The 26,023-nt window shown below is 38.0% G+C and overlaps 3 protein-coding genes across 6 annotated transcripts; 2 read left to right on the forward strand and 1 right to left on the reverse strand.

Annotated features, from left to right (window-relative positions):
- The first annotated feature begins 1,351 nt into the window (after positions 1–1,351).
- LOC103696947 (glutamyl-tRNA (Gln) amidotransferase subunit C) lies at positions 1,352–5,331 on the forward strand. 4 transcript variants are annotated; one of them, XR_602484.6, is made up of 5 exons: positions 1,352–1,790; positions 1,863–1,942; positions 2,832–3,631; positions 4,696–4,874; positions 4,946–5,329. XR_602484.6 is itself a non-coding variant. In XM_088722034.2 (4 exons), exons 1-3 carry the CDS (start codon positions 1,702–1,704, stop codon positions 3,623–3,625), a joined length of 963 nt encoding a protein of 320 aa, XP_088578160.2. In that variant the 5' UTR covers positions 1,352–1,701; the 3' UTR covers positions 3,626–3,631; positions 4,696–5,331. The 4 variants fall into 4 exon arrangements, 2 of the variants coding, with proteins under 2 accessions (XP_088578160.2, XP_008776898.3); XR_003383425.4 differs by having other exon boundaries at positions 4,970–5,329; XM_088722034.2 differs by having other exon boundaries at positions 4,696–5,331.
- A 3,588-nt stretch (positions 5,332–8,919) lies between these two features.
- Positions 8,920–11,819, reverse strand: LOC103696948 (uncharacterized). Its single transcript, XM_089930777.1, has 5 exons — positions 11,557–11,819; positions 11,320–11,382; positions 11,135–11,197; positions 10,952–11,027; positions 8,920–10,370 (listed from the first exon to the last, which is right to left on the reverse strand). The coding sequence occupies exons 1-5, from the start codon at positions 11,584–11,586 to the stop codon at positions 9,232–9,234; spliced, it is 1,371 nt and encodes a 456-aa protein (XP_089786903.1). The 5' UTR covers positions 11,587–11,819; the 3' UTR covers positions 8,920–9,231.
- Positions 11,820–17,435: 5,616 nt separating this feature from the next.
- On the forward strand, positions 17,436–22,887 carry LOC149753512 (beta-glucosidase 1-like). Its single transcript, XM_089930778.1, has 11 exons — positions 17,436–17,711; positions 17,833–17,891; positions 18,780–18,855; positions 18,971–19,042; positions 19,136–19,223; positions 19,827–20,070; positions 20,650–20,765; positions 20,866–21,083; positions 21,183–21,214; positions 22,167–22,269; positions 22,343–22,887. Exons 1-11 carry the CDS (start codon positions 17,486–17,488, stop codon positions 22,624–22,626), a joined length of 1,518 nt encoding a protein of 505 aa, XP_089786904.1. The 5' UTR covers positions 17,436–17,485; the 3' UTR covers positions 22,627–22,887.
- The last annotated feature ends 3,136 nt before the right edge of the window (positions 22,888–26,023 follow it).

Here is a 26,023-nt window from a genome sequence, read left to right on the forward strand (position 1 = left end):
ATAAATTTTTGTAACAGCTCTCAAATCATCATATAATATTGCTAAAAATCATAGCTCCCGTTTCCCAATATAGATGTGTTGGAAAAAGATTAGATTGGGGAACTAACCAAGGAAAGGAGCTGGGATCGGCGTTGGTGCGCTAATTTTACGGCTCTGGGTTGTATCTTTCATGTGAAAGTATGGTTTACCATTCTCTTACAATGACAATCATCAAATTGCGTAATAGCCGCTTTAAGATCTGTGATCCGTATAGATAGATAAAAGAAAGAGAGAGTTTAGAATGCTTTGAGAGCAGTGTGGAATGCAGCTGACATAATAAAAAAAATCATTTTTTCTACCCAATCCCTTATTTTACACAATGCGGCACGTAGAGTTAGCGGTCCGGACTTTCAAGTTAACTTGAGAACCAAAGCAAACCCACGGAATATTTGGCCATCACCAAGGGCTCGTTTGGTTCGCGGGAAAAGAAGAGGGGAAAGTGTGGTCAACGGGAAAGTAATGAGATGCCTCTTGTTTGGTTGGAGTTTTCAAAGGAGAGAGAAGGGAAAGTTATATTCCCATGGGAATGTGATTCCCACATTTCATGGGAAAGTCTTTCCCATGAGAAACATGGGAAAGTTACTTTCCCATGAGGCGGGAATCACTCCATTTTTCCTTTTTCCCAAAAAGTCCTTTCAGCATTAAAGAAGCATTAAAGAGGCATTAAAACCTAATTTTTATTAAGGGCATAATAGGAATTATATATAACTTTCCTAGGAAAGTGGATGGCCAACCAAACATAAGCACCTTGGAAATTTGTCACTTTCCCATGGTCAACTAAACATGCCAAAAGTACTTTCCTAGGCATGCTCTTCCTAGGAATTTGTTTCCCAGGAATCATATTCCTAGGAAGGAAAATGCTTCCCGCGAACCAAACGAGCCCCAAGAGTCGGATGCAGCTAGGTAATGCTCTCGGTAACACAAATTGCATTGGTTCAATTTTAGGTCAAAAGGTGAAACACAATAAGATTTATACTAATTTTCATTTTGTTGAATGGAATTAGAGTTCGGGTGTTGTTTGACGTTGTTGAATGGACACTGTTTTGATCTATATCATTCATCACTAATTAATTTCCATAGTTTTCTAATAAATTAGATAGGTAGGTAGGTAGGTAGATAGATAGCTAGATCAATTTTATTGTCATTTATTTCTAGAACCAACCATTTGGTTAGCATAAACTGTCACGCCCTGTCCTGTTAATCCAGTAAGATTGGATCAAGTGAATAACTGCGATTCGGCCATGGGTCCTTCGAGCCGGTGTTTCTGCCCCTCGCGAGAGGTGTTGAGACTAGGCTGGTTGAGCTCGAAGGGTTCAACCCTTTCGGGCGCCGCATCTCTGCGGTGGGCTTTGGAGGAGACCCGGGGAACCCTACGGTAACTTCGTCAATCTTGCTCCCATCGCTTACCGATCCAGCTGGGAGTCGAAGAATTGTAATCCCATCAAACCTGCCTGCGTTCTGAGCCGGCCCTGATCCAAACCAGACCATGTGCCGTCCCTGAGATCGATTCACTCCCTCCTCCCCTCCTTTTTTTCTCAAACCCACCTTCGTCTCTCTCCCCTCGCCAACCTCTTCTCTTCCTCCGCTGTTTCTCGAACCCCAAGCTCGCATCTTTCTGGACCAGAGGCTGATTGCCTACCAAATATATCTATATGTAGAGAGATGGCTCGACTGTTGAGTCGCCGCCTAAACTTGTTTCCGTTCCTCCAGACCGTTCGACCCCGTTTTCCTCTATCTCCAGCTTCCAAAATGTTAGAACTACTCCTTTTGCCTCCTTCCTCCTCCTCTCTTTCCTTATTTAACGGGCTTGTGATTGGTTCCAGATTGGAAGTTTCATTTTATTTGGAGATGGAGCACGGTAGAGGAAGAGCCATTGGCGGACATTCGGTTCCCACCATGCAAGGTCTGGTACATGTTTTCTGGGTTTTTTTTTTTTCCCGTTGTTGTTGTTGTTGTTGTTTAAGGGATAAAGATCGATACTTTATTTGGCGGACAACAAAACCCTCTCCAAAGATCTCAGGGAATGATAATTTTGAACTCGGTTTTAACCTTAAGTAGAAAACCTAATCGCTTCTGTTTAGAGACTGCTTAATGTTAAAAAGCACGATTGGAATGAATTTAGTTCTGGACCCTCAGCCTAATGTGAGTCCTCTATCCATTGATGCCTGATTTGTTGCAATATAGGGCTTTCGGTGAATCCTGGAAGAAATTTGGTGGTAGGGGAAACCTGCTTTGATAGGGACACAATTTTAAGTTCATATATTTGAAATGGGCAACTCTCTAATGCAATCGCCTGAATTCACCCCGAAAAAGAAAAGAGAGAGAGAGAGGGGAAGTCTTGACGAAGAGATAATGCTCGATATAGAGAACTGCCCTTGTCTTTAGGGCATGGCCTTATTGGATTAAGAGCCAAACAGCCCAAATGATTGTTGGAGATTGTAGAACTCTAATAATTGAACTATAAGCATAAGATTAAGAGAGCTTGTCTCTTGGGGGGAAAAAGAATCGTTATGATTCTTTTGAGTTTGCAATGGGGATTACAGTATAGGTTTGGGCAATAGGTGTTTTCTGTTTGAAAATGTTTCATGTATCCTGCTTGGTCTTTTCTGCTCCTTTATTTGTAAATCGATGAGTTATGAAATGCTCAAGTGTCAATCTATCCTTCACAATATTGGAAAGAAATTTAATAATTTGAGAATTCATTGTGCAGTTGAATTAAAGTATTGAGCCTTTTGAGTTTGAATTGCAGTATTTATGACGTCTGTTTAAATGTTTTCTTCATCATTTTTCAGTATCCCGATCCTATGCTCGTGAACGCGCACATTATAATTTGTTTGGTAGTGGAGGACCGGGCAATCAAGAATTCAGAAAAGCCTGGGCAAAGGAGATGGATGAGGATGACTGCCTGTGGACGGCAAGTGAGGATGAAGATGAAGAAGATAATGAAAAAAATAAGAGCAATTTGGAGAAGGAAATTAAGAAATTGAGAAAGACGGCTAAGGAAAATGCTGACCTTATTGATGCCGATGAGAGTGATGAGCTGAGAAGTATATGCTCTGAAAGTGACGAGGAGATGACTTTGTGGAGTGGTAGTGAATGGGATGATGATGATGACATTCCTACTGATGCCCACCCAAATGAGCGCAGTGATCCACATATAGACAAATTGTTTGAGTTTGAGGAAACACCTAAATATCGATCCATCTCAGAGTTGCTGAAAGCTGAAAAGGAGCCTCCAGAGCTGTCTCCAGGAAAGCAAGCTAGAAAGCTTGCTGTAGAAAATGCACTGAAGAAGTTGAAGAAAGGGCCAGATGGCCGCTATATAAACGTGTTGGAGGTCATGAGTGATATAGATATACTGATTGGAGCTTTTGAAAACATTGTTTCAGGACCAGAGTATGCAGAGCTGCGAGAGGGAGGGCCTAAAAGGCTAAACATACAGTTCTTTAAGGACATACAAGCACGTATGAGAGATCCAAATTTTAAATTTTCTCCTGAGTTAAAGCTAAAACCAAAGAAGAAATTAGTTCCAAGAAAAAAGTGGCAAAAAGCTCAGTCTAGACGGAGGAAAAATGAGAGGCGATAAGAAGAGGTCATTTGTTGTATTTATCTTTAATTTGAGCAACTCGTAACTACAACTTTGATGCTTGAATATTACTTATGATGGCAGAAGAATCTCTATTAATGCAGTTTTAAACCATATAGCATCAGGTTGATGGTACATACTCTATTTGTACGAAGCTTCAGAACCTCATTTTTGCAGACTTTGTCATCATTGTTTTTCAAATTACTAACAAAATTCTCCAACTCATCATGCATATTTCGTCAGCCGAATATTTGAATACATTCTTCCGAAATATTACACTGTCCATTAATACAGAAGAAAATCACAGATGCTACAATCTATTTCACAACTTATTCGTAAATTATCACAAATTATTTACCAAATAATTTGTTGTTTATTTATTTCTGGGTTAGTGTCTCGTGTATGATTTCTACTTCCACATGCACCTTTTTTCATTTCTCCTTTCAATAAAAGAAATGTAATGGAACTTGTAGGTAGATGTATTGATGATGACACATTCTTCTTATTTATATAAAAAATGAATTCCCATCTTTCTTCAATTGTCTTGTGACTGTTCTCAAATAGTTGTAGAAACTTGAATAGTTTTTCTTAATTTCAGATTCCCAAATCAAATTACTTATGACTACTACTGTTTGTATTTGTGGAAGCAATGTTGCAGCTCTGATAAACTTTCATGAATTTGAATTTGTTGTATGCCTCATAGGCCATGTATAAAAGTTAGTCTATGTGGAATAAAACCCAAAACTAGTGTGTGCTCACTAGCCTTCATGTAGACACCCATTAATCCATAGTTTGATGTGCTTATGTTAAATTTTATTATGATATTCCATTCTCTGTTGGTAGAGTTATTAAACTAATAATTTTTTATGAAAGAAGATTTATGTTGTTGGTGAACTTCATTTGAGAGTTCTTCATCTGGTTGCACTTAGTAAACAGATTGATTTTTTCCTTTCCATTGGCTTATAATGGTGGTTTATGCAAGACAGTTTCTTTTTGCACTATACTCTCAAAAATTTAAATATGCTTCCAATTTTCTTAGGCATTTGACATTTTGTTTGTGAATGTATCAGTTTATTGGGATTTTTGACATCATGATTGCTGGTGGGGATACTGGTGTTGCGTGCATGTATAATGTGCCTGTAACAACTAACAACATCCATCCAGCCAGCCATCGGTCTTTATGTACATGTACTTGTTTCTTCCACCAACTGGGAGTTTTAATTAACTGTATGTGATGTTGCCACACCTGGTAAGTGTTGGAGTTTTTCGTCCTTCTATGCTAATATTCTTTGTAGCCCTAATATCATGATATTGCATCAGGTTCTGATTCAAGACCCTCTGCAGGTGAGTACTCTTTGAAGCATTATGAGCGGTAAGATTAGGGTGTCTAGAGTACAAAGGATAATGGGCACATGGATATGGGCTTTAGATTGAGGCCATTTTCAATTTGTAGGAATTTGAAGGTTAAAATAGGTAATGGTTTCCAATGCGGCCTATTTCCGTGTTTTGTAACTAATTTGGACATGGGAATGTTGATCCTCTAGGTATCAAATTCCCATATAAAGAAGAAACAATTCCTAAGAGGGGGGGGCTTGGGTATTTTTTTCCCAATGTTGGATATGTATTTAAATGATACAAAAAAGATTCTTTTTTGCATTATAATTATTAAAATTAATTATGCATACAATTATATTATAACAATATGTTACCTATTAAATGATAAAAATTGCGTATTTATTAATATCATATTCCATGTTATATTTTTTTATTCAATATATTATGTCAATATTATTCTATAATGTAACATTTTATATTGTTTATTACTAAAATATATTTAATAGGAATATTATTATTGATCATTATTCATATATTAGTAATATTAATAATATATATTTTATTATTATATTCATAATTTATTAATATGATATGGTACTCATGTTATATATTAATAATAGGACATAATATATTATTCAAATATAATAATATGAAAGGTATATTTATTATATGAGTATACTGATAAAATATTAATATATCATAATTGCATGGATATATTATATTAATATATTCATGATATAATTAGTACAATAAAGTACTAAATATTACATTTAATCAAATATATTGTTAATATATTATGAATTTTATACATTAATATTAATATTAAATATGAATATATGACAAAATACATCAATCATATATTAAAACTAGATTTTTAATAATTAATATCAATTTATCTTATATAATATTATATTAATATAATATTAAAATACTATATTATATAATATTAAGATGATATCCATTATTAATATATTAATATATTGATAATAGATTAATATAAATTTATGGCTAATATAATAGCATTGATATTATAATATTTATAGAGTCAATATTAAATAATTAGTACATTAATAATATTTTATATTGTATACTATAAGATGGTGAGTTTTAGCACAAAGTTGTGGTTGCTCCATTATGACCTCAAGGTCACGAGTTAGAAACATGAAAATGACCTCGACATATGTGGGAGTAAGCTGCATATATTTGACCCTTCATAGACTACACAGTTGCTAAAACCTTGTGCACTGGGCCATTTTTTTTTTTTATTGTACACTACAAGGTTTGCTTTATTGTCTTGAGATTACCTAAGATTTATCCAAACATAGAATGGGAATTGGTCACTTCTGATGATTTCTTGGAATGGATTTCTTGTAATGGGAAAACCGTCACTAATTCCCATTCATGACAGCCAAACATGGCCTGAAGAAGTAATGAATTGCCTAGAACTTGGATCACTCTACATATTTTGTACGACTAAAAAAGAAAAGAAGGGGAATTCTAGCCATTGCTCTCTGTTCCAGTCTGTATCCTCTGATGCCGTATGAATATGGGTATGATATGACCCCTGCCCTTCTAATGGTTAGCTCTCCTGGAGGATTTAGATTTTAGAGACCACATAAAAGTACACATTAGCAGTGTAATATGAAGAAATGTGGATCCGGAAAAATTTCCAAATTTCTGACTCTGAGGCAGAAGATTCTTTAAGTGGTCTGAAATTTTTAAACTTCCAATTTGGATAAAGTATGATGGATGTAAGATTTATTCATTTATTGTTTATTTTTAAGCTCAATACCATTTGACAAGAATGGTCAAGATCTCATTCCAGATGACTGCATCGATGTTTTATCACGTCCGTACTTGGAGAGCACCTAGTTCACTAATGCATGTATAGGCAGTTGTGCTGTTTCTAGCTGACAGGATTTATTGAAAACAGACCGAGCTAATTAACCACTGTGGCCTCTATAATTAGCAACGAAAAGTAAGAACCTGCATGATTAATGTTAGATTTGATATGGGACAGATATGGTATCAGGAGTAAAATATTAGATTTTAATATCATGTGTTGGGTGGTATAAAATATTTATCGCTTTGTTTTGAGGCTGAGGGAAGCAAGAAGGAAGCTTCCTGCAAGTCATGTAAGGAGGTATTCCCTCTTACAGTGGCCTAGTTACGTAACCATGTGGCATTCTTAAAAGATGTATTATTTTTATGTTCACTCATTAGTACTCTGTGGTTCTCTAGCTTAGGATTCTTATCTGGACTACTAGGGATATATGTTATGGCAAATAGAGTTTCTGAGTTTTGATGTCTAAGTTAATAGAGAAGCACCATTAGAATAACCCAGTTTGCTTTCTACTGTAGAATATCCTGATCGCTGATAGGCCACAAAATCAAACCTTTTGGTATTTTTGATATTATTAGCGTGTGATTCTTCCATATAAATTTAGCCAGGATTGGAGTCAGCTTTAAATAGCTGGCCAATGTTTGATCAGTATAATAATGGCCGATGCTGTTGGGTTGATCCAATTCGGTCTGAGCATTATTCATGCTCGAACCCTTCTTGGTGTTGGATCCAGTCTAATATTATTTGTCTGATCTGTTCTTTGGACCCGGCTGAGTGAAAAACAGATGCATGTGGATCAAAGTTCAGAGTGGGATAGGGAATGAAAGCATTTAAAAATTTTATAAATCATAGTTATGGTTCACGAACTGCTTCTAATGGTTGGTCTAGTTTGGTTTCAACGGATCTAGTTTGTCTCTACGACTTGAATTAATGAGTTTTGTCTTTCAAATTGAGTTCGGTAATGCATTCAGTTTCAAGCCAGGACAACATTTGAACCCAGACCTGACCAACCAGTCCAGGTCTTGGTCTGTCTGCCCTTCTACAGTTTCTGCCGGTCATCATCTACCAGGCTGAAGGTAGAAAGTGGTAAGCAACTGTGCTTCATGCCTGAAAGTCAAAAAGGCAATAGCTCTGCTGCTTCCACCGGCCAGTCTCAGTATCTAAACCCTTCATAGATCCTCAGCCTTTATGTCAGATATCCCTTGTCCTAAAAGCAAGTGACAACATTCTTCAACGATACTAAAGCTATCTATTATAGTCTAAAGAAGATTTATTGTGTTTAGTTTGCAGTGCTTTAGCTTTACTCGTTACAAGGTGTTCCCAGCTTTTGTCCTCTGCCCCTCTGTTTCTGGTCTCCATGTCTCCTACCAGCCAAAGTGACAGGACTGGTATGTGGGTGTCCCATGGATGCGGGTAACTACTATTCCTACCCTTGGGCGACGTTCATGGAATGGCTGCTGTTTGGAGGAAAGAAAAAAAAAATTCATCTTTGGATCACAGAATCAAATTTAATCTAAATGACATCTTAGTTTTATCATCCCTAATTGCCTTCCCAACCCCAAGAATTCTTTTCCACCCACTTGTGGACTTTGGATCTCACCCGTGCTTCTGAGCTGACCATCTTTATAACGGTGGAGAAACGAACATTATGATATCGTAAGCGTGCGTGTTATCAGCTTTTTCTTTTTATTTACGTGGATATTGTTATTGTGGCGTTCGTAGTTCATTGCCCTCGCATTTGTATTTAAGCATAGTTGATTTATTAACTGCCTTTATCTTGCTCCATGCACTCCTCTCGAGCCACTTTATCCAGGACATTGTCTTGGGGAGTGTGAATCTTTGGGAAGAGTGAATACGCCGATACTCTTTACGTAACTAGTTAATTATCTCTCAAGAGACATTGACTAGCCGTACCGACTCATCCGTTCAAAGCTTCTTCTTCTATTCAGTTTTTTTTTTTCTTTCTTTCTTTTTTTTAATGCAACGCCCCTCTCGCAAAACGATCAGTATAGCAAACAAAATTAGAAAAAAAATAAAATAAATGTTTAGTTTTCTTTAAAAAAAATCAGAATGATGCGATTTAGTCGATAGCAATATTCGTCTTTCGATAAATATAGATAATCTGAAAGGACTAAAGGAGCCACACTATTTTTGCATTGTATATATCGTGGAGCAGCAATTGCCCGTCAATATTGCTATACCGGCTTCGAATCCATTCGATCATTATAGCCAGCCCAGTCAGCGAAGCACTAAATGGTATATCGCACTACTATGTTCCATAGCTTCTTGAAATAATTATCCATGAAGCCGTCAGCTTTAACTCTTAAGCACCAAACTAATGCACTAACAACAGGAATAGGTAGCGGCATTATAACAACAAAGAAATAAAAGAAGAAAAGACTTGCCTAACTCAACCTACGAAACCATTCTACATCACAACACAGCCCCAGCTGGTGTTCTCATCACTGAAAAGATGAATGCCATAATCACTATTTTCTGACAGGTTGCTGGGATGGTAGGGATTTGGATAGCAGGGGTAGTAGCCAGTGTAAGGAGATATCTGAGGGGACCTACGGTACATCATCTGAGGTTGCATGGATCTGCTGTCGTGCATGATCATGTTATTGCTGCGCCCCATCAAGTTGTTCATCATGGATGATGGATGGGCCTGATACCCTTGCATGTTCTCCATCATGGGGGACTGACGACGCTCTCCAAATCCCTCACCATTCGATGGGAACCTTGCGTAGCCAGAGAATCCATTTCCACTGTTTCGACCAAGGCCATGAAGACCCGTCGTCATGCCGTTTATGTCATTCACCCTTCTTATCGCCCCTGCGTTAGGATTGCCGCCACCCAAGTGGACACCATTGATGATCCCTGCGTTAGGATTGCTGCCACCCAAGCGGACACCATCGATGACCCCAGCGTTAGGATTGCTGCCACCCAAGCGGACGCCATTGATGACCCCTGCGTTAGGATTGCCGCCACCCAAGTAGACACCATTTATGATCTTGCTATTAGCCGAAATGTCCATGCCCTTTTTCTGGGATCCATTTTTGTTCTCTACCTGACTCGGGTTGGTATTTCCTCCACTCTTCTTTCCAGCTCCGCCATTATCATGCCCACCAGCATTGCCGTTGCAATTTTCCTTTGCACCGGCTGCTGCATTGCTTGTCTGCCTCAGGAAATTGATTGGGTTCATATCAAGGAAAGGCAGCACATCCAGGCCTTCGACTTCGTCATCATCATCATACTCTTCCTCGTCAGAGCTCAATGAGGGAAGCTTATTGTGCTGATTCTTGAAGGCTCTGAGGCCTTGGATGAGGCGTTGCTTGCCTTGGTCTTTGTTGTTGTTCTTGCCGCCATCCATCCTTGGATGGGCAGCAGCAGCTTGCCTCTGTTGCTTCTGTTGGTTGGGCTTGGGGTTTTGGCTGCTGGTTTTCTGAGACCAGAGCTCTGCATGTTTGCCTGATCTGGCCAGCTTTTTTATCAGAGTTTCGGAATCCACATTTCCTGAGACAGCGACCCTCTGATTCTCCAAATCTATGCTTACTGAGTAGACTCCTGAATCAGATACAAATGAGGACACATTAGTTAATAACAAACAAATGTATAAAATTGGTGGTCACAGCTTCATTTTTGTGCCCCTTACACTGCTTGACGGCAGTTATCGTAGTGATATTCCAAGAGTTGAAAGGCAATGAGGCCAGTTTGGAAAGAAAATAAAGGTTTAACCTCCTTTCATTTCTCCATATCATTTCAATCAGTTCCCAAGAAAAAAAAAAGAGTTGGAAAGGTTAAACAGATCGAAGAACAAGAGGGATATATTGCAACAAAATACATTTTACTGCTGATCACATTATATGTCCATAAAAACTCCTCTTGGTAGAGCAGAGATATTCCAATATCCTCCATTTCATCACCAGTTAAAAAATTCACCTAGAAACTGTTTAACTTAAGAAGTAGCAAGAAGATCTTGCATGAAACTGACAAAAATATATGTGAAAAGGAGGGATCTCTTGCTTAAGTCCACAGGAAACCGCAAAAAAAAAAAAAGAAGAAAAAACACAAAAAAAGAAAGAGAAAAAAAAAACATCAAGCAAGATCAGAAGAAACCTGGGAAAAAAATCGAGGAGGATGAGTACCTTCAATTTTTTGGAGGAGCTTCTTAACTTTCTGCTTGCATCCATCACAATGTATGCTCACCTTGAGTATGCACGTCTGCAAGAAACAAACTATTTCCTTCAAATACTTCCCCTTTCCTTAGAAGACACACAAGGAGAGAGCAACAGCGAGAGAGAGAGAGTAGACAAGGGAGCACGAGATACCTGGATTTTGAGGACCTTGAAGCCATCATCCTTAGTCATTTCAGCTCCTGTTCGTTGCCGTTGCTTGAGATCAAAATAGAAGAAAACTCAGTCTTCTCTCTGCACAGTGGGTGTGTGTGTGTGTGTGTGTGAGAGAGAGAGAGAGAGAGAGAGAGAGAGAGAGTAGACAAGGGAGCACGAGATACCTGGATTTTGAGGACCTTGAAGCCATCATCCTTAGTCATTTCAGCTCCTGTTCGTTGCCGTTGCTTGAGATCAAAATAGAAGAAAACTCAGTCTTCTCTCTGCAGTGGGTTTGTGTGTGTGTGTGTGTGTGTGTGTGTGTGTGTGAGAGAGAGAGAGAGAGAGAGAGAGAGAGAGAGAGAAGAAAACTCAGTCTTCTCTCTGCAGAATGTGTGTGAGAGAGGGGCTGCGCTACTCACAGCTAAGTAAGGATTGCATGGAAATCTCATTCTACAGCATTAGAAGCTCGCTCCCAGCTCCCACCCACTTCCCGCTATTTATTCCACTGAACCCGCCCACAGTGGTGTCTGTTCTCTAGTCCTAGCAGGGCGAAGTTGGCAAATGCGCTCTTTTTCTTTGAGAGAAAACAAGCTCCTGTTTTAACTCTCTCTCTCTCTCTCGCTCGCTCGCTCGCTCTCTCTGGAAGCCTGTCTAAAGAGAGAGGGGAACAGAAGGGTAGAGTACTTTTCGAATCCCCAGTAAAAACATATATAGTTTAACTCCGTCAAACCTTTGCCTGTAAAAAGGCCATCCAATGGCCGAAGCAGAACCATAGATGCGGGACGGGGGGGAGAGAGAGAGCAAGCGAGGGAGGTAAGACGGGCAGGATGCTGACGAGAAAAAATTAATATTGTGGAGGAGCAAAGCAACAGCGACTGGACATGACCTTGTCCTTACTTCAGGACAGGGTTTCAGTAAAGCCTTCCTCTCCGACTGGATCTGAAGCCTCTGCGACCGTTGTTGGCTACGTTAACGATTAATTATAATGGCAGTTATTTGTCCGCATGCGTCCAATCGAGATTATTCGAAATATAGCAATCAGTAACTGAAAATTAGCAGCTTTATGTTTGCAATCGCAGTTTATTTTGAATATTTTATCGAGATACTATAAGTGTATAAATTTAAAAATATTATTTTATTTATCTAAATATATAATGCCAATGATATAAATCAGCCACTAGATAATGCTGCCATGGTTAGATAATGGCCAGATTTTGAATCATTAATTCGTTTCAGTTTGAGCCGTTGCAGGGGGTTCAAAATAGATCTCCTTTCTATTTTGCTATCAAAATGGAAATTGATAGATCATAACAACATTCTAATTATCACACTTGGAGGAGGCAAATTGATTGACTAATTATTTTTCTCATGTCAATCATTGCCCTTGGCTCAACCCTTCGGGGATTCATGGAAAGACAATAACAACAGTGATCAAGCTCTCATTTGCATTACTGTAAAGCTTAATGTTGATTCTTCATAAACTGAAACTTATTAGTAGTTTAATAACAACAGCCATGGTTCTAGTAAGAATTTTATGTCCTCACAGTTGAGGTACTAAAAGAGAAGTTTAAATGGTTTCAGATATTTGATGGAAGTTGCAGAGTACATATTATATGAAGTAGATGATCTTATTTGGGATTCACTTATCATCACTTTAACCTAGAATTTCTTCCGTTGATGGCAAACTTCTAAGAAAACCTTTAACCTTGTAGCCATCCATCCTTCCAAAATTATATTGAGAAGTGGAGTAAGTTCTTCAAAGTTCAATCTGGGAATTATAGTGGGAGAAACTACACATGTTCCTTCCAAAATTAAATAGCACCCCTGCACAGACACATCACATGTATGTATAACAGCTGTCAATCAGATAGCTTCGCATGCAGAGCATCACTGAAGTATCCAAAATTGTCACTTCGGGCTCGTTTGGTTTGCGGGAAAAGAAGGGGGGAAAGTGTGGTCAACGGAAAAGTAATGAAATGCTTCTTGTTTGGTTGGAGTTAATAATATGCTCTTCCCTCACCTGATAATGTGTGGTATTTAATTCATACAAAAATACAAGTTCGACAAGAAGACCGAGTTAATAATTCTTCAAACTTTGCTTACCATAGTAGAACCGGTTGCATGCTTACTTCGTTGGTCATCCGACAAGAGACCCTTATCTTGGAGAACCTTCTCGACTTTGGACAACCTCTTCTCTATCAGGACCAACCGGCGATCGTCCCCCCTTCGTCATCCCCAATGGTTTCAGGGTCTTGTAAACTAAAGCCATGTGTTATTAAACACCTCTCAACCAATCTCATGCGTTTCTCTATGCTTTCTATTGGATGAGGTTCGCTATGGCTGGATGAAGGTAACTAAAACAAAAGAATTATCCAACTAAGTGTATGTATTTAACTAAATGCGAAATGAAATTATATGTGCGCCAGGTGTTTGTAAGCATGTGCTAGCAACAATTAATGATGTGCATAGAGAAGATAGGTGTGCGCCAAATGGAGCTAAGTGTATGCCGGCAAGTGAAAAGTGCATACCGAATGGAAGTAAATGGGTGCCAAATGGTTTTAAGTTAGTGCTACTGTGAAATAATAATGGTTAGAGACATGATAGATTGAGTGCCATATAGAAATAACAATTTTCCATCAATTGAAAGGTGTGTGCCAAGTCAAGAAAGATGTGTGCCAAGTAGTTGTAAGTGTGTGCTGCCAAGAATTAATGATGTGTAGAGACATGAGAGGTGTGTGCCATATGTACATAAGTGTGTGCCGCCAATTGAAAGGTACGTGCGAAAGTCTAGAATGCTTGTAAGTTTTTTGTACACACATTGTAACTTTTTTGTACACCCTTTTGCAATGCATCATCTCTTCACGTCTCTATCGGAGCAACATCTCGTGGCCTTCCTTGCGAGAGAATGTGCAACTCCTCCTCTCTAGGCTCTAGCTTCTCGATCATCTGGTGCAAGCGAAAACTTAAGTTTGGCATCAAATTAAATTATTTTCGATGTAAGAAATAAAAATTCAAACCTGATATCGTTTTAACTTCTTTATGATTTCAACAATCACGTCCACCTTACGAGGGAATGGAGCATTGCTCCAATGCAGGAGACGTGGATACATGAACGGGGGTCGTTGGCTTCCAACAAGGCTGTTTGCATGCTCAACAGCTCATGCCTGCAAAAAATCACTGTAAATATCAAATTAGAAGTAAATACATATCTTAACAATGAAATTTAAAACAAACATTAAGATGCTTACCACCAAAGCGGCCGTGCAGCCATCCATATATCTAGCTGATCCTTTGTCGGTGATATTCCTTGACCTCACACTATCGGCTAGACTAGGTATCTGTTGGCGAAGAAAAGCAAAAATAGCAAGACCCCAACTATATGAACCTAAGCGGTCTAAATCATCAAGATATGAACATAATGCCTTAGAAATATAATAATGTATAGTTAGAAAGAGGATAGTCATAAAGAGATATAGAACCTATAATTTTGTGAAATTCTCTACATCTTGTTGTCCGCTCTTTCCAACAAGAAATTGTAATCTATTTTTAACTGCATTTCTATTAGCTTTTTTATGGTCCCCCTCAAAAAAAGGATAATGAGGTCAGACGTAAGACTCCCCTTTCTATGCAGTTCTACCTCATCGCTCATCGCACTTAAACCAAGAATTAGTGCAAAATCACTCCCTACAAAAGGAATTAGAACCTTACCAAACCAAAAACCCTCATCGTCATCATCCCAAAAGGAGAACAGAGTGTCCAGGACAGGCTTACACTGTTTAATATATGGAAGACCTAGCATATGCCCAAAAGGTGTGCCAGTGATCCTAACCTTCTACTCATGAGACATAAATGAGACTAGGGTGACAATCAAATTGACAAAATGGCTGAAGTAACACCTACTGTTGACCATATTGTTTAGGCCAACAGCAGGTGCTTTGCGTCTAGTCTGAATTGGAGCCATCTAAAATGTCTGCAACACAAATATATTCAAACACTAATTGTGAATAAAATCAACTCAAATATAGAAACATATAATTGAGTAAAACATAGACGGGATAATAAATGATTTTAAAAAACTATAACAACAAACAGAAATGGAACCAAATAATCAGACTTTTTGAAGACAAAAATCTCTATTTTGCTATCACAGCGTCTCTGTCTGATAATTTCTCAAATCCTAAGCACTCGCACATTTTTTTAAAAAAATGCCCTATTAGGAAAAACAAATTGAGAAAGTATGATGCAGGGTTTACAAACCGTTGAAGGACTGGAAATACGCCTCAGAGAGGGTTTAGGAAGCAATGTCGAGCGAAGCACCGGCTACCAACTATCAAGGCGAATCGCGAGCGTCAAAGATAGCTTATGGAGTGGGACTCGACAAAATGTCATCGACTCAGAACTCTCAGTCGGAGACCTGTCGGAAATTAGAGTCAAGAGAGGAACGACTTAACAAGACAAGGGAGCAAGAGCGATTTGCCGGTGGGAACTTGTTTACGGTCTTAGGGTTTGAAATAGGGGACTAAAAATCAACCGGAATCGGTGAGGAAGATGGAAAATTTCGTGGGGAGATAGGATTACAAAAAAGGAAAAATATGAAACCTTAACGATGAGAGCTATATCCATGTGAAGATAAGAGTGAAAAATGGAAAGAGATGAAGCCGAATCGATGAGAAGAAGAGGGCTATTTTCATCTCAAATGGAAAGCCAGAAACGGGATGGACCGGCTATTACAAAAAGAGTCAATAGGGACTAAAACTTATAGTCCGGTCTAACACTGGACCGGCCATTAATTACCCCTCTATAAAATTACAAAGCCCTTCAAAGGAACAAGGAATTTACATAGCTTGTTTGTTAGCCTGGTCGTCTTTACGTAATCTCAAAGTCTCTCTTTCCCCCCATTACTTGTCAACACATGCAAGAGTAAGTGTAAACGATGATGATCTGTACGTAATAAATGCATATTTCCAAAAGGTTTTCGTCTTATCTAAGATCTTGGCAGAAATATCGATTTATATATTTTTGCATCAGCATTTATCAATACAATACAAGAAGCTTATGGTGACCACAATCGAGGATGGGACGGAGATTGGGAAAGCTCCGATTTTATCTAGGTATACGTACGTGCCATAGGGACCGCACGGGATTAGATCTCAAGCAACCCAAATCATCGTTAAATTCTTTATCACTGTCGCTAGTCATGATGCTTGCAATGTTTCCTGCTGTACAGCTAATGATTTGATCCAACTAATTTCTTGAAATGATAAAAATTTACATAATTTATCAAGATTTTTATATCAGCGTCGTTGTCCTACCGATGAGAGTAAACTCTCCTCTTTACTTTTTTTTGCTCAAGCTTCCAACTCAATTGATATAATCTGGTATCAGCCACCCACCAAGTTGACCAAAATCTCTGTATTTATAAGCCTTGTTCCCACTTTAGCAAATCTGAACATTTTTTTTTCTTCTTTTTTCTGAAGAAAGAGGAGGGGGACTCGACCACCTCATTTCATTAAGGAGACGAAGCGAAAAAAAAATGGAGGACACGTGTTGAAGATAGAGGGGGTGAAAAGAACAAGTAGGGACTAGGGATAGAAGAAACTACAAGCCCAATGGTAGTTGGACTTGGAGTCGCTGACGAAGAGGCTAGTTCGATCTTATCCAAAAGCTTGGAAATAGGTGATAGTGTTTATCGAAAGGTAAAAGGCTTTAAGGATCAAGAGTCAAGAACAACATTCTCCGAGAATGTTGTTCGCATAACAAGAAGTCAACCGAAAATATACTTGGTTAAACAAGTTGTACTTGAAATACGACACAAAGCGTTGCATGACCATGCGATGCCTTGCATGTTCCAGCCACGTCAAGGAGGTCTCTCCATGCATATCTTATCTCTCAAGGAACTCACTTCACATGAAATCCCTTTGCTTGCTTGAACTTCCTAGCGATCAGAACCATCGAGACTTCCTTTCACATAAAAAATTTTGTGTGCCATCAAGACTCTTTTCCTAACTTCACTTTACGTCATACATGGTTACGAGAATATCACGAGGAATTTCCATCCCACTCGAATTCACCCATCACGTACCCCAGCAGACGTGGAGAGAATTTTAAGGAAACCAACAGCTAAAGCGTTGTCGCAGTGAAACAAGATTTCTTCTCCGATTTCTTCTCCGGTAGCTAAGGTGGCTCTCCCGATTTTTGTGCGGTCTTCCGTAGTTGGACTACTGGTCCAACTCTAAGATGATGGGACCAACTCTAACTCTATAAAAACCCACCCCACCCCCATCCCCCACCTCAACCCCCACCCCTCCATACCTAGTATTCCTTTCCTCCTCTCCTCAAGCTCTCGCCATGATGAGGTCTCTAGTGCTCCCTTTCTTCTTCTTCTTCTTGTTTGCCTTTGGTTGTTCGGCCTCCATCCCGCAGCCCGCTCTGAAGCATGCCCACCCTCTAAGCCGCTCGAGCTTCCCGGAGGGCTTCGTGTTCGGGACGGCAGCGTCGGCGTACCAGGTGGAGGGTATGGCGCTGAAGGAAGGGCGTGGCCCATGCATCTGGGATACCTTCGTCAAGATCCCGGGTAATATATAAATATATATAACCATCACACCCTCCGTCAAGCCATTACATTGCCTTCCCTTATAGTTTTAGCCCTTTTTTTTTCTGAAGTTCTCTGACGTTTATATATGTACTCGTATCAGGTAATATTGCAGGCAACGCCACCGCCGACGTGACGGTGGACGAGTACCACCGCTACAAGGTAAGAATATTAGCTTTCTTGATCTGATGTTAGCTATAGAGTACTAGCTTTGCTTGTTCTTTGTTCGGTGATAAGATGCAGACCGGTTAGTTCAACTAAAGACCGGTGGAGATGCATTCCCTTTTCTCATCTTCTTTTCCTTTTTGTTTTTCTTCTTTTTTAATGATACTTTTCTCATCTTTTTTCATACAAAAATGTTTGCATATAATTACACAGCAACCTTTTTAATCTAATGAATCAAAACCATTTTTAATCTATGAATGCATATTAGAGATATGTTGACAAACATTATGATTTGTGTGGATAAGGTCTATCTTAATAGCTGGATTGGGATATTATTGCCAGTTGTTATATTATTATAAATATCGAGATTAACTGGGAATTGGATGGCCAGAAACCTAACTAATAATTAATTTTATGGAGCTATCACCTAGGGATCAAAGAGCCAGGTCAAGCCCAACCCAAAATCCGCCCAGGTTACATGCTCGGGTTGGGTCAGATCAGGCCAGTTGGATCCAGCTTCTTTTACCTAAATAATAAGCTTAGCTAGTCGTTAGGCTTACAGTTTTCCAGGCCCGGGTGGCACCCAACAGACTCATGTCTGAGCCAAGCTCGTCTTGTCAGCGGCAGAAGAAGCTTTCTGTGGATTGAGATTCTAGAAGTTCTGAAATTTGAAGAGATATATAAGATGTCGATCTAACACAACAAATTTGTGTATAACCCTCATTCTTCATGCGACCTTGCCATATATATGGAGTCACATTTTTTTTAAGAGGGATAAAAGTCGAGTCATATAGACTGCTGAGTACATGACAATTATCCTGGAAGAGCTAGCGATTTAGGCTTGTTTTATATTTCAAATTCAAACAACTTGATTGTATGGTGCAGGAAGATGTGGACATCATGAAGAAGATGAATTTTGATGCTTACCGATTCTCAATCTCTTGGTCCCGAATTTTCCCAAGTTTGTGACACAATAATTTCTCATTATTTTCATACATAACTTCATTTTTCAAATAAAAAATAATGCTGCTGTTTCTAAAGAAATTCATCTGATGTATATGGTTCTACTTTTGTAGAGGGAACTGGAAAAGTTAACTGGAGAGGTGTATTCTATTACAACAGACTGATCAATTACATGTTAAAGCAAGGTAAACTCCTGCCTCAATCTAGAAGCCCACATTGAATCAATTCGTTAATTATCTTGAAAGCTGTTTTGAGCTAATAAATTCTTTGCATATCAGGCATTACTCCGTATGCAAATCTCTACCACTATGATCTCCCACAAGCACTTCAAGATGAGTATCTTGGCTGGTTAAGCCCTAAGATAGTGTAAGTCTCCAGTGTTTCATCGTCGGATTTATTGGTGGTTCCACTGAACCATATATGCAACTCGCATGCATGCACGCATATATGAAGAGATGCCTGTACCAAGTTATTATGTATGAGTAAGTAGTATACTGTTATACATATAAAAGATATGCCTATGGTAAACCCCAATCCAGTAACTAGTTCAAAAGTAACCATAAAAACAGAATACATCGGAATCTTCAAATCATTGCCTGTTGTTAGTTTTTGCACAGATCTAGATATTATTAACAATGCTGCAAGATTTTGACCGTTATGGTAGTCTTTGAATTCTAATAAAAGTCTGTTTGGATAATTGAGCTGAAAATTTTATTATATTCATAAATTGTGCCGTCAGTACAATGGATCATAAGTTTTGAGATTTTTTTTCTACTGATGGGACTCAGGCCGGCCTATTAAGTGATTTCTGGATGCTTAGAATATAGGCCTAGCCCAGCCTTTATTCTTATGATTTTGCTGATTATGCTCATTCTATGAGTCTAATAGAATTTTTAGCCTGATCATTCAAGAAGCCCCAAATCTGTTGAGATTGGTTTATAATTCTGATCGATCATTTATATCATGCAGGGAGGCATATGCGAACTTTGCTGATTTCTGTTTCAAGATGTTTGGGGATAGAGTGAAAAACTGGTTCACGTTCAATGAGCCCAGGGTGGTGGCAGCTCTTGGGTACGATGATGGCACTCATGCCCCTGGAAGGTGCACCAACTGTTCAGCCGGAGGGAACTCCGCTACGGAGCCTTACATTGTGGCCCATCATCTAATATTATCTCATGCCGCTGCAGTGAAGAGATATCGTGAGAAATATCAGGTAAATGGTCCAAATATCATATATGCTATCGGAGTGAAAACATTTTTTTCTGTGCACATAGAATCATAAATAATGCATGCCCATTGATGTAAGCAATATCATTAAAAAAAATAATAAAATCGATGTCTTTCAAACGCTACCTAAGCATGCCTGGATCTCTTAGTTCAGAGTTATTTATGTTTGCTAGTTCTAATTTAATCATTTTAAATGAATTAGAATTGGTAGGACTACCATTGAGACTTTGGAGAATCCCCCTTTCTTATTTCATAATATAATCATACTGAAAGTTTGTTTGACAAGAATAAGATTTATCAGGGACACATTGCTTGAATTTGTCAGCAGATACAGAAACATCTTAGGATCAAGAGAAAGGTGAAATTTTACAATTCGAACAAAATTTTGTTGGATAAAAAAAATCAGCATGTAATTCTGCTTTCAGAAAATTCATATGTGATTTTTATTTCAGTAAATTTATCATATTAGTTCTTTTATGCTGACTGGTAAACTACTGGTCACTTGGCATGTTAGCTACAACTGATTACTTACTGATACATTTTTTTATTATATTAATATTTACAGGCCCATCAGAAAGGCAAGATAGGAATACTCTGTGACTTTGTTTGGTATGAACCTCTTACCAACTCGATCAGGGACCAGGAGGCAGCTCAGAGAGCTCGAGACTTCCATATTGGATGGTAACACCAAGGCTGAGTTTAGATAGTGAGAAGAAAAAGTAAAAGATACAAGACTTATGAGCTAATAAATTTTAATGAAATCTGATCATTCTGGTGACAGGTTCCTGCACCCTATAATATATGGCGAGTATCCGAAAACGATGCAAGAGATTGTCAAAGAGAGGCTTCCTAAGTTCACCCGCGAAGAAGTTGAGATGGTAAAAGGTTCGATAGACTACGTTGGGATTAACCAATATACATCGTACTACATGGAGGACCAGCCAACGTACTCGCAGACACCAGTTAGCTACTCTGCAGACTGGCATACTCAATTTGCTTGTGAGATCCTTTAAACTCTTCATATTGTAATAAAAAATTACGTAGTGAAATTTTATCTGTTTCTAAATAACAATTTTTCTTGCTCTCCGATAAATGCAGACGATCGTGATGGTGTGCCAATTGGACCGCGAGTAAGTGTTTATTTAATTTATTTATTGTAGGATTAGAATAATCAGTAAGTTGTTATTTGAGCAAAAGTTGTTATAACCTTATCACATTTATAGTATATTAAATAAATAAAATTAATAAAAAGAATTTTAAGTAATATGTACTTATCTAGTAATACATTTATGATTGAAATATGTTTTCAATTGCTTGCACGCGTTGCTTATATTGTACTTATCTAGAAATAGAATTTTATGTTCGCCATCAAGGTTCTAATTTTGGGTTTAGGATAGAAATTAAGGAAATGTTTCGTATTGTTGTTAAACCTAATTTCGTCCCATCACTCCATTTGTTTGTTGTATTTAGAAAATATCAATCATTTTAATGTGGATTTTTGTATATAAAAAACAAGGTTAGAGTTTAGGATCTTGGTCCTTGGATGTTAGTTTAATGGGCCACCCTCGTCATCCACCACCTCATTTTTTCCTGCATCTTAAAGCACCACTCTCCCCATTTTCGTTATTTGCTTTTTGTTATTGATATTTAAAAAGAAATAAAAGAAAAGAAATTAATTAGAGAGCGCCTCTTCTCCCTCAAGCAGAAGTGAATTAACCATAGAAGAATGTCACATGGGCCCATTAGCTTGATCACTGCGTCTCATGATAGTTTAATCTTTTGGACTATAAGCCAATAATACATGGCACCCTTAAATTTAACCGAGATCTATCCTCGGCTTGCATGAACTCCCTCGTGTAGTTTCATAGCTTTTGCAAATCTTTGGGCTAATATAACTGGATTATATCCAAATTAACCTTAGTTTTGTCAGACCATACTATCTCAATTTAATGGTGTAAGGACTGAAGCTTAAATCTTTGCTTTGATAATATTGTCTTAAAATGGTTCTCCACTGAGCATTACTTTGAATTGATATGGCCCAGTCGTGGAGAGTTGATTTTGGACTGTTTTTCATGCATGCAGGCGCACTCTGAATGGCTTTACATCGTACCATGGGGAATGTACAAGGCTGTGACTTATGTTAAGGAGACTTACGGCAATCCAACCGTCATACTAGCCGAAAATGGTATGAGAGATACATCAGACCATCCTCTTCGATCCATAATTAAGTTCTAATACCGTCATGATACTGATCGCAGGAATGGACCAGCCCGGCAACGTAACTCTTCCTGGGGCCTTGCGCGACACTCAGAGGGTGAATTATTACAAGAGCTACATAACCGAGCTCAAGAAGGCGATCGACGATGGGGCCAATGTGATGGGCTATTTTGCTTGGTCTCTGCTCGATAATTTTGAGTGGAAGTTGGGATACACGTCGAGGTTTGGCCTCGTCTATGTGGACTACAGCACGCTTAAGCGGTACCCCAAGAATTCAGCATATTGGTTCAGGAACATGCTCAAGTTAAGGGAAAGGAGGAACTGATCTTATAGTCAGCGTCAGGACCTGCAGGATTTATAGTTTGCAACTTAGTATAGCAATAGGGAAAGGAATAACTGATCTTATAGTCAGCGTTAGGGCCTGCAGGATTTATAGTTTGCAACTCAGTATAGCAATAGCAAGCTGTTCAAAAAGCTAATGCTATTTAGTGTTTTAGCAGAGAGAGCTTGAATGTCTTTAATTACTTGTGCAATCTTGATTGCAGTATGTTTTAGACACTACTATTAGTTTGCTGTGGCTGCTATACGTTGTTACTGCTTTTATATGTCCTTTTCTCTCTCTTAAGCGCGCACACACCAAACAGCTGGCCCAGGCCCGCAAGACTCATTTTCTTAACCAGGCCCGCGAATTATAGGTTGGGCCGATTAATCTGGCTCCCCTACGTGCCAAAGAGGAGCTGCCCAGAGCACTTCAAAACTTGTTATATTTTGATTTTTTTTTTGATATATTCAGACTAGAAATATATGAGTCATCCGTTGTTGCAAAAATTTTAATCTAAAGATCGTTGATCCAACTCTCAGATGGTGAATAAACTCTGGTTCGGGCCAGGCTCACCCAACTCAAAATCTATTTTGAGCTGTGAGATGAGCTGCGTCAACAAAATATTTGTTGTTTAATTGATAGTAATTCCAGCTTTGATGTCATGAAAATAAAGGAAACTGGATTAAAAATAAGGACATTATCACCAAAAAGTACCTTACACCTAGGTTGGCAATGGAACTAGATTGGGCTTGCTTTTCTTATTTATTGTTTTGCCTAGAGAAATAGAGACTCTTGCGTTTTGATCTATAGTCATTAGCCATAGGCAGAGTTGTGGCATGTGGCCTTTTTTTCCTCATCTCTTTCTCCCGCTCTCACATTCGAGCTTCATTTTTCTTTTTATTTTTCATTCTTTCCTTCTCTATCAAAAAAATAGTCTGCAAATATTGATATCTCCCTTTTGTCATCTCTCTCTCTCTCTCTCTCTCTCATCAACAAAAAAAGAAAAAAAAGAAGGAAAGAAATAAAGCAAAGGCAAGATAATTTCCATGAGAATTTGGAAATGAACTACAAGTTCAAAATTTAATCTTGGAACACAAATGACATTTTTGTCATCAGGGCTTAAGACCATAAACCGTAATTAAACTTGCATATTGCATTGGCATCGCCAATAGGCACCATACATCCAAAATTGTTATCAATCATAGTTATATAACCTAAATGCTCCGCACTTAGAATAGGATTTTGCTGCAAATCTTTTTCTTCCGAAGAAAAGTTTGAACGCCACTAATCCAACGCTCTCTAAAGACTGATCATCTATTTGCAATCGGATAGCAATCTTACTTTCATCAGAATCTTATTTAGTTATCAATCCCGCCTTCACCTAAAAGTTGCCTGCTGGATGTCAGTGATTCCTGACACGATCGACCTTTCCTCTACGAGTCTAAGTGAAGAAGGCAATCAAACCTATCCGTCCTTCCCAACTCAATACATAGCTTAATATTTTATCTCACCCATAGTGCTACAAGTCTATTATTTCGATTATATTATTAAATAAGAAAGAAATATATCGTTTCAAATTCTGCATATCATACTTTATGATTAAAATATTCTTAGTATCTCTCTTAATAATCATCTACGAAAATTTGTTGAAGACGTTATATATATAATCACCTAAATTTATTTCTGTCTTCATCCTTATTTGCATGATTATCGTAGAAATCCCATATTATTTAGATTTTATTTTTTAAAATAAAAATCTATGTCTTATCTGCGTCTCCAATCTTTTAATGTTTTTCAACGGACCTATGCAGGCTTATATATAGTTTCGAATAACATTTTTTAACTAATTATTCAATATACAACGTATATAAACTAGAGGATACTGTAACATGAGCCGATTCGGAAACTATGGACCGGTGGTTGTTACGGCACCAATCCCCAGCTCCGAAGGTTAAGTGGTGTTTGGAAGCAGCACTGCATATATTATCTCCAAAATCTGGCAAGAAACTCAAATAGAGCTATATCTTTCTGATTGGTGGGGTTCTTGTTTCAGCACTAAAATCCAGCAGGAAGACTTCTAAGTCTCCTCAATCCATGACCAAAGCTGCTACAATTATCATCCACCTCATTACACAACCAATAATTGATCCAACTTTTTTTCTGCTTTATCAAATCTTTCATCATTACGGCGGCACTCTAAACAATCTTTCATTATTTTTAGTAGCGCTGCTGGCGAGCAGAAAGCAGTGGAAGGCCAGCAAACATCTTCTTTTTTTTTTTCTTTTGAGGGACACAGGAGGTAACAAATGCTACCCTCTGTTTATTGAAGGCTGAAAGGGTTACAGAAGAAGGTTGAAAGAATACAAGAGTGGGAAGAAAGCAAAAGAACATAGTATAGACGGAGAGTGGAGAAGAGAAGGGCAGGAAACTTCATCTTGATCTTTCTGCTGCTGACAAAGTTTGAGCACTTGATGCTGCTACAGGTGTTCGAGTCCCGAGTCGATCACTTTTAAGGTCCATATCCTATTCATCTGCACTCTGTTATCCCCCTTTAGCGGCGCTGCCTGACATAAATGGCTTAGACCCTATTTGGAGGAGCTGTTAGTAGTAGAGCTTTTAGAAGTAGAGCGGTTGGAAGTAGAGCTGTCTAAACAGAGCGTTTATAAAAAGATGTTTGCTGCTTGATAACTACATTTTTAAATTGCTGTGGCACTTTAACATGTATTTGGTAAACAAACTGAGAAAGTACTTTTATGTGACAAAATGACCATAAAGGATATTACCAGTATTATACAACAGAGCATAATAAAATATAATACGTATTAATACATAAATATATAATATGATATAATCTTAATGTAATGTAATATATTATTATTATAGTATAGTACTATAACATTATGTATTATAGAATAATTAGCGGCGCTGCCTGACATAAATGGCTTAGACCCTGTTTGGAGGAGCTGTTAGTAGTAGAGCTTTTAGAAGTAGAGCGGTTGGAAGTAGAGCTGTCTAAACAGAGCGTTTATAAAAAGATGTTTGCTGCTTGATAACTACATTTTTAAATTGCTGTGGCACTTTAACATGTATTTGGTAAACAAACTGAGAAAGTACTTTTATGTGACAAAATGACCATAAAGGATATTACCAGTATTATACAACAGAGCATAATAAAATATAATACGTATTAATACATAAATATATAATATGATATAATATTAATGTAATGTAATATATTATTATTATAATATAGTACTATAACATTATGTATTATAGAATAATGATTGAATATAATATTAAATTATTTAACATAACATATCAATGTATTATGATATAATGTAATATAATATTATATTTATAGTATAATACAATAATAAATATATAAAATATTATACTTATT

The sequence above is a fragment of the Phoenix dactylifera genome, chromosome 5, assembly GCF_051530095.1.
Source record: "Phoenix dactylifera cultivar Ajwa chromosome 5, Ajwa_hap1_PhDact_Kaust_v1.1, whole genome shotgun sequence".
In the NCBI taxonomy this organism is placed as follows: domain Eukaryota; kingdom Viridiplantae; phylum Streptophyta; class Magnoliopsida; order Arecales; family Arecaceae; genus Phoenix; species Phoenix dactylifera.